The sequence below is a fragment of the Salarias fasciatus genome, chromosome 11 (assembly GCF_902148845.1).
Source record: "Salarias fasciatus chromosome 11, fSalaFa1.1, whole genome shotgun sequence".
In the NCBI taxonomy this organism is placed as follows: Eukaryota; Metazoa; Chordata; class Actinopteri; order Blenniiformes; family Blenniidae; genus Salarias; species Salarias fasciatus.
Genome location: NC_043755.1, coordinates 16,807,644 through 16,821,269, shown reverse-complemented (window position 1 = coordinate 16,821,269; position 13,626 = coordinate 16,807,644). Strand labels below are relative to the sequence as shown.

The 13,626-nt window shown below is 42.2% G+C and overlaps 1 protein-coding gene across 1 annotated transcript in view; it reads left to right on the top strand.

The window, feature by feature from the left end:
• cdkal1 (CDK5 regulatory subunit associated protein 1-like 1) overlaps window positions 1-13,626 on the top strand; it is a 232,327-nt gene that overhangs the window by 205,881 nt on the left and 12,820 nt on the right. Inside the window, exons 13-14 of the mRNA XM_030102247.1 lie at window positions 8,779-8,862; window positions 13,224-13,388. Of these exons, the coding sequence (XP_029958107.1) occupies window positions 8,779-8,862; window positions 13,224-13,388 (249 nt within the window). The remainder of the gene's footprint in view (window positions 1-8,778; window positions 8,863-13,223; window positions 13,389-13,626) is intronic.

Sequence of the window (13,626 nt, the reverse complement as noted above, 5' to 3'; positions counted from 1 at the left end):
CAACACTTTTAAAAAAAACAGCACAGAGTGTACCGCAGAGTTGGCTTTAATCAAGTGAGGTAACTGTAATCCGCCACAGCAGGTGCTGTGATATCAGCCGGTCTGAAGCCTAATTGCTGCTGCTGAAGGACATCATTATCCTCCAGGATAATGATGTGAGTTTTCCTGAAATTGGACAGACTTGACAGCTTGGTTCGGCCATAAAATGGTTTTCTCTCTCTCGTTAGTTAATCACAGTTAAATAATTTCAATATATCATGCTAAGATTCTGGCACTCTAATCAAATGCAGGTAAATTATAGGCTAATGGGTTGAAAAACAATTAAAAAGTGGTTACTAATGCCTTCAGTTGTCCCCGTTTGATGTTTTTGTCAACCCCTTTATAACCACCGTGAGAATGTTTCACAAAAAGCTGTCCGAGCTGACCCTGCTGCAGCGTCGTTTACTGACCTTCACGTGTTTTTTTTTTTTTTTTTTTAATCTCTCCCCAAACGCCTTCAGAGAGCTCTGCTATGTTTCAGTCTGTCTTGTAGGGAGATGCAAAATAAGTTACATTTTAGCTTTGTTTGACAATCCTTGATTTCTTGCGTTTTCTTTTTTTTTTTTTTTTTTACTTTTTTGTCCCTTTTCCTTTTAAATCAGAAGTTCACACGTCCGCCCATCGCTCTGTCTGCCATACCTGCCTTATCCAAGCGATCGCCTTGAGCTTACTCAAACTGACATTGGGTGGAGAGCAAGATGCACCGAGGACAGATCAGTAGTCCTTCATAGGGCGAAGACAGAAAGACACACTCTTTCACTCACACAGAAAGAACGGGGACAGTGTGTGCAGGGAAGCCATGCAAACCTGACGCAGAACAGCTGGACTTTTGACGATGCTGATCACATGTCCAACATGCCGTTTGTGTGTGTTGAATTAAATATTGTCCTGAATAAATATTGAAATGTTTCAAAGTTAGAGGTATGTTCACGTCGGGGCAGAGACTGGGGTGACTGAGTTTGAAGTATGTCAGTAGAAAATCGTGAAAAGTCAATGCTGTGTGTGCGTGTGCGTATGCGTGCGCGTGTGCGTGTGAAAGAGAGAGACGGAGAGCATGAGCTATTGAGCTCCGGGAAAGCTTTAAAAGACCTGGGGAGGAGCGGAGGGGGTGGGAGGCTCGATGCAGGTGCAGAGCACACTGTTTGGGCAAAAACCTCTCACACTTCCCCTGCTCTGCTCAGAGGGAGGGTGGGGGTGGGGTTGGTGGGGCTACCAGAGCCAAGAACACATTAGAGGTCTGGTTTGAAGCCTCAAGGCACACACACTCACATATGTGCTAACACAGCCAGTGAGGCTTTGGCCGGCTGTGTATTCTGAAAGGTAAACTCGCCTAAAGAGACGCCGGTCAGTCTTTTGTTAGAGCTGCGTCTGTTTGTTTGGGAGTTCTGTGTGTGATTGAAATATTCTCCCTACTAATGTTTTATATGACGCTCAGTTTTTTGGCTTCCTAATATTTTTCATTGCAGTTAACTCTCTGACATTCTTATTTCTCTCACCTTTTGTGAAATACCTCATTCGCAAATTGGTAATTCAGTAAAAGCTGTTATAATTACAGCTTTTAATTAATTATTAGTGTCTTACGTTAACAACTATGAAAGACCTAAATCCAAAACCTTGCTGAAACAATAATTTTAACTTTGACTCCATGTCTTCAGCTTTCTCTGTGTAGGATTGTTTTCAAAATGCACATGAAAAGACACTCTGACACAAATCAGACTGAATTACATTCAGAGCGTACATTTTACATCATTTTTTTCTTTCATCAATCCGCTATTATGCTTCTCCCTTCTCCTTATAATTGTCAGTAGCAGATCTTCTACACAGACTCCTTCACAAAGGCCTTTATGTGTGTCACTGAAGAGTCAGTATTTTGTCATATTTCACTTCTCCTCCGCGCCAAACTTCATGTAACTTTGTTGTATTTCGCTGTTATTATGGCTGGGTTCATTGCTACTCACTGTCGACTTTTATCGTTCCCTGAAGTAAAGAGGAAGCAATACGTGACTTTTTTTCCTTGAATTCTTTTTGTCAGTAGAAGTTGCTTTTGCAAGGGGAAAAAAAAAGCAGCGCTAGCAGCAGATTCACAAAAAGTCCTGGAGAAATGAATGAATGTTAAAGTCAACATACCACAAACCGTATTGAAGGTTAAGGAAAAAAAGCTTTATTAATAGGTGAAATAATCTTTCTTTGTTATTGTCACGTGTAGCAGTGGATGAAACACCAAAGATATTTCAATCCCTCATAAAAATATTAAAATATTAAAATTCAAATACGCTGGCAGGATGGATTAACACTACTAACTCTACTTTTAGAACACCATTTATATGACGTTTTCCAGTGGAAATGCAAAAACTTTTGCTGCATTTTGGTGTCTCATTTACATGACAGTGGTGCTCCCAGTTATTGAAAACACAACTTTTTGAAAACAGCACCCAATATGAAACTTTGGTGAAACTGTAAATGAGAGGAAAACGCATCCTTAGTGAAATGCTGCTACTGTCCCTGTGCAGTAAACAGTTCTTCTGCACATGTCAGTAGATGGACAAAAAATGGCTGCTTCCAGAGTGGCATGACTCCCAGTCCATAATCTCCTGGGAGTTTTGAGCCTTTTAGTTGAGAGCCACTTTTAATATCAATCCAACTTCCAAGCAAATGTCCTTATACTCACCTTTGTTAATGTTTATTCGATATATAGTGTGTTTGTGTGTGTGTGGTTTTGTCAAAAATGCAACCAACCTTGCCAATTTGTGGCCTGGCATGCAAAAACACGTTACCTCGTTCGTAGCGTTTCAGCCGTCTGAGTGTAAACGCAAAACTTTTCTGAAACAAAATGCAAAAACTAAGCATTTTCACTTGAAACACATTATAAATGGGGCTTTATGAAAGTGTCCTTTTTAAGAATCTTTCACGATGGAATAGACTGGAAGAGAAGTCGTTTTTATCAGCCTGTAAACTCAGAAAGCAGATGTTCATTCTGCACTGCATGCAAACTCTCACTCCACCACCAAAAGGTTCACAGCATCAGACAGAGGGCTGTTTGAATGGGAAAGACAGGCAAGTGTGGAGTTCATGAACAGACAGATCAGGAATCAGTTTATCAGCTGAGGAAAGTACCTCCTACTGCTGATGTGTGTGCATTTAGTACTGTTGTGGAGACTTAAATGTGTTCGTACACACATTAGGGGGACCTCATGGGAACAAACTGAAAATCCCTTTCATCAAATTCATAGGTTAAGGTATATTTGAAGATGTGTTTGATTAAGGTTAGGGTTCAAAAGATAGTACGTATGCTTGAGTTTAGAGTAAAACAGCAAGAGCTGAATATGAGTCAAATAATGTCCCTGAAAGACATGAAAACACAACATGTGTATCCAATCTTGAAAGGATTGGTGTCGGTCGTCTTGAGTACAAAGGCTCAAAAACTATTTGTCGGCTTTCAGTAGTATTTAAAAAAGTCCTCTCAGTATAAAAAAAGTTATCAACTTTACTTGGCTCTCGTATCGTCTTCCTCATGTGATTTATCCCTTCTGTCATGCATGTCTCAGTTCTCATTCACGTTTCCTGTCTGATCTCTGATCTGTGTTGACTGTACATTTGTCCCAGCGAACATTCACCCAAAGCCTCTGTAATCCCCTCAGTGTTCACGGCCGACGCTGAAAAGTTTTAATTTGACTTTGAGTTTAAAAAGAAAAATGCCCACACCAACAGGGGTGGGTCTTTCTTCAAATATCTTTCAAGAAGCTTGTTTAAAGAGAACCTCCAAAAGATCTGAGCAGCTCTCTTTAGCCTCGTTATATCACTCCCCACAGCGATTGTTTAGCAGGCAACAAAGCAGAATCCCTACTAGTGGCTACTGAAAGCTCTGTGTGTGTGTGTGTGTGTGTGTGTGTGTGTGTGTGTGTGTGTGTGTGTGTGTGTGTGTGTGTGTGTGTGTGTGTGTGTGTGTGTGTGTGTGTGTGTGTGTGTGTGTGTGTGTGTGTGTGTGTGTGTGCGCGCGCGTGTGAGCGCGTGTGTGTTTATTTGTATTTTATGATAATTTGCCAAGGTTTGTAAGTAAGACAGAAAGCTGTACTACACCATTTTTCTGTGTGTGTGTGTGTGTGTGTGAGTGTGTGGTTGAGTAGACTGTGTCTATAGTAACCACAGGGGTGGATAATGAGTCCACGAAGCAGATGGAGAAGTAAAAACAAATGGGTCAATGTAAGAGACGAGAGAGCGATGTATAAATGTAGAGTGAGTGGGAGAACAGAGTTCAGCGTTGTGCTGCAGAAGCCTCCAAGCCTCAGCTCAGCAGTCACTGGGGTTACGGGTCAGGGGTGGGGAGGGTCAGTCGGTCAATTGGTAGAAAAAAATCTAAAAACAAAAAAAAAAAAAAGTTAAAATTCCAGTGTGAAGATTGTTTCAGAGTCGTGGCAAGGGAGCAATTTATTAAATTTCACAGATTCCTGTCTCCCAGTGTTTCAGCTGTGTGCTTAAAGACGGACAGATTGTGACTGATTTTCGAGTAATTAAGTGAGAGATGGTTTTTATTCCATCAGCAAAATCTAAGGCGGCGCAAAGCAAATAAGAGCTGTTTTTATGTCCTGAAAGGGATAACAAGTTGATGCGAGTTTGCCTGCATTGATTGCTGCCTGGAGTCAAATGGTTCACTGTGAATCTTTATATTATGTAACGTTATATCACTCCGTGGAATATTCCTCCCTTACTTGATAATTCAACTTGAGCATTAATAGTATGAGCGTGGAGCGCAGGGCGTTTTTAAAGTAGATTAAAATCTAAACTAGCATGTCCTCATTGCAAGCACATGCTGTCTGTGTTTGTGGCTCTAATTGGATTTAAATGCGGCTGCCCCTGGTATCGAGACCACTCCGGAGCATGTTCCCACTAAACGCAGAGTTTGTTGAAGGAGCTCTGTTAAATCTTCAAGAGTTATTATTCTACTCAATTCACCGTGAAGAAAAGCTACCACGACTCACAAGTGCAGAGTGCGTGTACTTTACGTTTTTGGAAAGCTTGTGTTCTTCCTGATCAAACAGAGATTCGCACTTTTCAAACATGTTCCTCTCTGGAAACAGTTTTCAAAGACTCAAAACACCTTTGTTGAACAGCCGAAACACAACCTGAAAACACAGGTGTGCAAACCAGGGCCTGCATTTTCCAGCATCTCCCACTTGTCCAGCATCGCTCCTGTAGCGTGACGACGTGCGCTGTCTGTTCTCCACTCTGTTCAGAAAACATAATCCAAATAAAGTGCACAGATTGATTAAAACAGTTTGGTTAAATCTTTCCGTTATTTAGAGCCCAGATGAAGATTTTGATTAGAATTCAAAGCCACAGTTCTATCATTATCCTTGTTATGATGTGGATTAATTATCAATTAAACTCCTGATCCTGCAAAGCTGCAGTGGATCTTCCTCTCGTCATGGGATGCTATTCTCTGGATGGCGAAGTAAATAAATGTCTCACTGTGCAAAGACATGCACGCCTTGCGTGGTGTGCTGTGATATTTTTCCAACAGATGGAGTAAATACAAATCTAAATGCTCTCACATATGCAGATATGGAATGATAAGCAGCCACACAAACCAGAACCAGATGCATATGCTCCGCGTACACACACACACACACACACCTTCCAACTCATGGTTTGGAGTTCAAAGGTGTGTGTAGCCAAACAGGTTTAATTTGATTTTTTTTTTTTTTTTAAGATTGGGTATTTTCCGGGCCAGGTTTTGTTGGTTTATGATCAAAATCTCACTGACAGTTCATCCAGGATAGACATTAAGTCTGGGGTGATTGCTCCTCACTCCTTGTTTTGGTATGGATTATGGTATATTAATGCGGTTCGTCATTAGAATTTCTATTAAATGGGTTTAACGTCCAGTCACATCTTCAGACTCGCAGCTTCCGTCAAGCCGTTGTTAATCTGTCGGTTATACACAGCCACTCTGCCCCGGCTATGATCATGAGGGACAGGAGTCCATCCCGGGACAGAGGCGGAGTAGCAGCCCGAGCAGTCCGCCACCAGGGAAGCAGCGCAACGCGTAATCTTGATGAAAAGTTGCATTCTGGAAGCCATTTTCAAGAAGTTCCTTTTCTCTGAGTGCTGCAGACTTGTAGATGGGGCCAAAGATAAGCAACATGTGCTCAGGGAGAACATGCAAACTGCACTGAGAAAGATCTTTCCCTGGAATTGAACGGGGTTCAAATGCAGCTGTGATTCACAGCATGAAGACTGGTTGATATAAATTCAGAGGGGGGGGGGAGCAGCACAGTGGTGTGGGGGTTTATCACTCTCAATACAGCTCCAGTGTTATCCCACAATGCAAAGCATGCTCTGTAGAATAAAGAAAAAATGCTGTAAATTGTCTGCAGGTGCGTGCCTGTGCGTGTGCTTGTGTCAGCCTCTCTGTGTTTGACTTTGGACGTGCGACCTGAGTTAAGGGAGCAGCTGGGACGCCACTGGAATCCCTGCTATAGAAATGGATTAACTAGTCGGCTGGCGCCGGGGCCCCCTCCGAAGCAGCGTGGAGGATGAATGGATTTAAACTGATCACCAGCTATCGAGAACAAAGTTCTCTCAGCACTTTAGCTAAAAAACTGAGAATCTCTTCAGATCTTTTTTGTCCTTTATTGCATTTTTTTGTGTATTTTTGTGTTTTTGACAATGCACTCGAGGAGGAGAAGGAATGAGAACAATTGTGGATTCATGTTATTGTCATGCTGCCTGATGTTGCATCACAAAGGATCCGTCCTTTCAATAAGTATCACACTATGCCTTTAATAAATGATAGATGTTAAGAAATGCTTGTAATTTAACTCTCTGATTCAATTTTTTTTTTATTTTTTTGAAAAATGAATGTGAAAATGTAATGTTTTTTTTTTCCATGTGGATTTGGGGCTCTCAGTAGAAACATCTGTCTTTAGTCCAAAAACACAATGAAAAAAAAAAAAAAACTAAAATGACCAGTAATCTCACAGAAGACATTTTCCAACCAGTTTTTTTAATTAATATTATTATTATCAAAAAAATAAGTTATTTATTTTGTCTCTTCTCAAGTCTGCCAGTATGTTTGTGCAGGTGTTGGAACACATGCACACTCACACACACACACACACACACACACACACACACACACACACACACACACACACACACACACACACACACACACACACACACACACACACACGAATCCGTAAGGGGGATGAGAGGGAGTTGTATTGGAAGGAAGAAAGGTGTGAACAACAAAGAGAACGCCCAGAGATAGTAGGGAGGGATGCAGGCAAAAGGATAAGCTCGAAAAAGAGGGAAGAAAAGAGAAGGGAATATGGGTGTCTGCAAAAATGGAAGCACCCTGGGCAATATGTCAGAGCCATGACTTCTGAGGCTCTGACATATTGCTGTGGAAATGATCAGTCAGCACAGTTTTACAGCGCACGGACTCATCACTGACGGACTTAAAATGCAAATACTGCGTATGCGAGCCTACAGAAGATCCCCATTCCAAACATTTTTAATAACGTCTTGCTGATGTCTCGGTCCCGTTTCCTGTTTCCTAAACATCTGCGGCTTGTTTCTGGACTTGTTGGTGTGTGGCGGGCTGTTTCAGACTGTACAGGTACAACGTAAACTGCACACCGTGGACTCACATTCGCTACATTAGAGGAGCCCAGCATCGTCAACTCGTCAAATGACATTACGGTCGAATATTTTCAGAAATTGATTGTTGTCGTGGACAAAATACTATAAAACATGGCAAACAAGCCTGAAAAGATCTCTCTGGCTTTCTGTGTCGAAATCAGTCCTGAGGTGGTTTTATTCACACTCCCAATACTTTCTATAAAGCTTGTCAGACTCTTCTTTTCACTCTCTGTTTGAATCAACACATTCTTCAACAAAAAATGTACTTTCTGTTGTTTTGTCCGACACTAAATTTCTTGATGGGGAGGAGGCCTTGTAGTATTTGATTTTCTGATGTCTTGAATAGACTGTTTTTTGTATGCATCTGAACTGTATCTTGTAGAAGCTTTTTTTTTCCCTCCCTCTCTTTTTCTTTTTATTCAGTTTTCTTTCTTTCTTTCTTTTTTTTTTTTTTTTTTTTTGTAAGGACCTGAGCTGAATAGTGCTCACTATCCTCTCTGCAAAGCGCTAAACCTGAAGTGGCTCGGAAACCTTGAGATTGTAATTAAAGGGTGAACCGCAGTAACATAAAACATGAAAGAGCAAAAGCCTCCATTGAATTTGGGTTCATGATGAATGCAGGCATGACCGAGGAAGCTTGCTCGTGCTGAATTAGAACTGAAGAAGCTGCGCTGGCACCTATACATGGCCTGCGCAGTGAAAGCCATCAGCCTATAATGCTTCGGTCTGGATATTGGGCATGAAGTTACATCAGTGAATGCATGTTATGAGATATAAGTATTGGATTCTATTGTGGTGCTTCCACCAGTGTGTCTAAGAGATTTGTTTGAGAGTTAAAACTCCGCTTTGTGCTAAATAAACTCAACAATTTTCAGACAGTTTCTTCTTTTTCTTTTTTTTTTTTTTATTACTTTTTAGTGACAACCAAAATGAACCAGAGCACACATTTAGTGAATGTGTATCAAACACACATTTTCAGGTTCCACTGGTGAAAAGATGAGTGATGATTCACGGGACAGTAAACCTTTCTGTGCTCGATATCAGTTGTCTTGAGATGATCAGGTCATTAAACTGTTTATTTTTCTCCATGTGCAGGTGGGAGAGCGGCAGCGTGTCCTGGTGACGGAGGAGTCGTTCGACTCTCAGTACTATGTGGCTCACAACAAGTTCTACGAGCAGGTAAGATCATCTCTAAAATGTGTTTTTATGGTGGGGGGGGGCCTTCATTCTTTTTTCTTTTTATTTTCTAAAGTTGAGTTTAATAGCAGATTAATCTGATTTTGAGCAAGTTTTATTCTATGCCCCTATTTAGTGGCTTCATTATTTCACTATGTTCGGTGACCTTGAGTGTCTTTAAGAGTAATGTATTCTTTTTTATTATCTCAGAGTGAAAATTTTTTGCAGCTCCACACTTCTGTTGTGTACTTTGAGAAGTTTCATTTATATACGCAACATGTAGTCTAAAATCCTTTTTAAATGTGAAATCTGCACACTTAGAGGATTGAACAAAATCATTTTAACATCTAATCCATGAAATATTAACTACCATTATTAAATGACATCCGTAATATTACGTTTCACTCTTAATTCAGCAAAAAATGACTCGTAATGGTTTCTACTGGCGGACGACGGAGCAAAGCAAATGTGTGTTGACACTGTTGCGTTGGCTGAAGACCCTGACAGTTACCTACGCGTTCTCTCAGCCATCAAAAACATAAAGTGCAAAAAGCTGTAAAATTAATCTGCATTTGATGAATATTTTTCACGTGTGTGAAGCTAATCCAAGTCTTCCTCATTTTCACACCCAGTAAATCAGATCAGAAGGTTTGCTTTGCATGTCACACCAGTTCTCACAGCAGGTGTCAGGAGCTTAAGCTTGTATTGACTAAAGTAGGTTAGCTATAATATCAAACATACTCACAAATACACACACACACACCCTGCGGTGGTCATGAGAGCATTTGGCAGCTGATAGCAGCACTACTTTTTTTTTTTTTTTTTAACTGTACTAACATTAAGGTCAGCCCTAAAGACATGTACATTCCACCCTCCAAACACACACAGCTGCTCCCGCACTCACACACATCCGCGTGGCTTCAAAGACCCTCTCTCAACCTGTGAAAAATTCACTTTAAAACATCTTCAAATAAATCAATTTCCTCCTGCTTTAACCATCATCAGAAACATGTTTGAAGTCATGCTTTTTATTAGCAGGGAGGGCAGGGGATGGTAATAATTTTTCCTCCCTTCCACTTTCCTCTCCTCCCCTCCTCTCCTCCCCCTTTGCACCTCCTCCTGCGGGCTATAAACTTAAGTTACAAGTGTTACTCGGTTCACGTGTGTGTGTGTGTGTGTTGTTTAAGTGCACGATCCATACGTGTGTGGCTCTGTGCATATCCGGACATGTGTGTGTCGTACATGTCCGTCGGTTGTACTCTCGGGGAGATTTGTTTGATGTTTTTCTTTGTTTTCTGGACGTCAAGTGTTCGGCGGATACTCGTAAATCACATTTTGACTCAAAAATAGGAACTGAGAAAACACTCTGTACCAGTGTGTCTTGAATCTGCCCCCCCCAGGGCTGCGCACCCTCCAGACACTCATACCACAATGTACGTGCTGTGGAAGTTGTGTACCCATCAAAGAGGCTTGTCTCTCTTGTCATGTGAGTTGTATTTTGAGAACTCCCAGTCTTTCATCAATGTTTCCACAGATTAATGCCAGTCATTATCTTGTCACATGTCATTTGATGGGAAATATGAGGCAGCAAGTTAACTCGTAGATAGAGGAACTGCGTTGTCAAAAGCAAGAAAAATGGCCGTGTTTGATCAAGGACGGACTTTAAACCACCATTGCATAGACAACCAAGGTTCCTCGAGGTTTTTAAGTAGTGGCAGCTGGCTAACAGAACAGCCATACAGCTGGAGACTCCTTCATTCTTCACATGGCCACAAACACAATCCTGGATAAATCGGGGTTGTGTTTCCCATCATGGGGACAGGTGCATTTCTGGATACTTGCATTGGTGAAGCAGTAGCAGCAGGATGCAAACTGAGTCTCTGTCGTCTTCATACCAGGTGATGGTGAGCCCAGCAGTTTGGGTTTATAACATGTCTGTTCTCTGATGGTCGTCGGCTCATTCATGAGGCTGATGTGCCACTTAAACTCTTTCAGAAAGGTTTGAGGAAACACCAAAGTTTATTTGACTTAACTTTCACAAATCTTTTATTAAAAAAAAAAAAAAAAAAAAAAAAAAAAAAGAATCTGCTACTAAAGCCTGAGGCCCCGTTTACATGACAAAGTTTTGTAAAATGCATGTTTTCTGAAAACACTCCTCAGAAACTGGGTAAAGCACAACTTCTGAAGTGCTGCTACTGTGCATGCACACCAAGGCTGTAGTTAACAGTTCTTCTGCACAAGCATGAGCCTCCAGAGTGTCATCACTCCCAGTCCACGTTCTCCTGGGTCTTGGTAGTTTTATGGTTGACAGTCACCTGTAATCGCAGTCCAACTTCATCTTCTGTCCATGCGAATGCCTGCGTAATCACCATTATTAATGTTTATGGTGGATTGTTCTCTGCCTCCATGCATGTGTGGTTTCATTTCAAAAACAAAGAACAGCACCTACTGGTATTCCTACAAAAACTACTTGTTTTTTCAACAGGCATCATTGCCGTGTAAACACAAAACCTTCCTGAAATGAAATGATGCATTTTCAATTGAAACGCTGTGTGATGCTCATGTTGAGTCTTGAAGGTGGACTAGAGATCTTCACAAAACTAGATTGACTGATTTGTGTTTACTAATGTTCTTCATTTACGATGTAAAAATGGATTTTGTTGTAACTGCGGTTCAACATTTAGAAACCTTTAGAGGGATTTTAGCAGCAGAAGCAAAGAAGAAGATGGAAGGAGTAGAAGAGGAGAGGATGCATTGGGGGGTTGTGAGGTGTGAGTGTGAAAACATGGCCGCCTTTCACTTTTCCACTGTCAGATAGATAATTGTGCCCTGATGGTTATAATAGGCGTCGGTGCTACCTGTGTGTGTGTGTGTGGGTGAGTGTGTGCGTGTGCGTGTGAGAAACTGTTAGGGGTTAAATGAGGAAGGAGGAGAGGGGGTTTCCAATGAAATCGGACAAGCTCTTTCATCATTTAATCACCATGTAATGGGCCTCAAACGACCCTCACCTACACACACGCACGCACGCAGCGACCTCCCCCCCACAGCCCTGCTGTTTTACCTCTCCGCTCCCAGTTTCGCTGCTGGCTGCTCACACACACTCACACACACACACACAGTTGTCAGAGTGTTGAGCTGCAGGTGTGTGGATCGGGCTCGTCCGGCGCTGGCTGTGTGTCGGTTGGGCCGGCGCTTTGCCTCCTATCATATTCCACCAGCTGGATAAAAGAGCGACAGATTAACACTGAGGCGAGGCGCGCTCCCTCCGTCACAGCAGTAGCAATCTCTCCGCCGCCGCTCGGGCTATTCTCCGCCCAGCCAGTGACTTAACCCTGCGGAGTGGCGTAATGGTTAGACACACACCAGCAGATGATCTGAGTCAGCGTGCCGCCACCCTGCCGGAGCGGACGCAGAGTTTCGAATAGGCCCGGAGCTTCCGAGCGTGGCCCCTGATGTGTCCTTGGAGAGAGACGAGCGGAGAGAGAATTTATGGAGAGATCATTAAATTATGATGTTATTAATATGCTGTTTGTGTCTCCATGCTAAGCGGTCAGTCTGGTGTCAGAGAGGCGGCGGAAAAGAGCCTTTTAACTACATCAATCGTGGAATCATGTACAAACGGCATACTTGTGATAAGAATTTGCGCACACTTTTGAAATCCTACCAATAATCAAAGCACAAAATGCAGTACATTTGCTGCTGTGGTCATGCAGCATCCATCACTGTAAGCTTCTCAACTTTTGGCGAGTTTGAGAGCAGTTTTGAAAGAAAATGCATTTGCATACAGGCTTTATTTACAGGGGCAAGTCATTAAGAAGAAATTCCATTTCACACGAAGCCGTAATTATAAGGCTTTTGTTTTCCTTTCCCTCCCGCTGTGATCAGCCAAGATTTATCGTTGCCACGGTGAAATAATAAGACAAACCACCAAATCCCTCTCGTTTATCACAGCTGCTGCCATACTTTTTGACCTTGAGGGCTTCCATAAATGGAACTGAGGAGCTGAAAACACTCAGACCTATGTGTGTTTTTTCAAGACGCCAAGGACCGGCTAAATAACAATGCAGCCGAGCTTTGGGAAATGCAGCAGTTAATTGAAAATGTAATTGGCAAATGTGCGAAAATGTTCAGAGGGGTGGTTACTCGGCGGATTGCTTATGTAGGTCTGCTCCTGTTGGCGAGTCGCAGCTGAGTGCTGAATCCATCCCACCTGTGGTGCAAAAATCCATCACCAAGCTACATGATAATATCCATTGTGCTGCAACTTGGGAGAGTTTCATCTATAATCAGTGATAATGTATCACCCAGGCCCGGTTTTAGCTTCTTTCATGCTGCAACAGGAGGGATGTGTTCTTTGTCTGCAGGTGCTGGTGCCTAAGAGGACGGAGTTCAAAGGGAAGATGATCGAGGTGGATATATACGAGGCGGGAAAGCACTTCCTGAAAGGCCAGCTTGTAGAAGACAGCAAGCCGTTCACTCCCTCCATTGCTGCTCCCCTTCAGAAAGGAGAAGTGTCGGGTTTGATGAAGGTAAACACACAAACACACGCAGGTGTTGCTAAATGCACGCCTGGCTATGCGGCGTTTTCACGAAACATCGCTAAATTGCTCTTGAAATTGTCACGAGATGAAAAACAAATGCATAGCATGAATGGATGCACATGAACCTGCAAGCCAAAATATTAGCAACACTTCACCAAGAACTTTAAACGTTGGTTTGGTTCTGAATGAATACATGAAGCAAAAAATACAAACTAGGCTTCTGGAC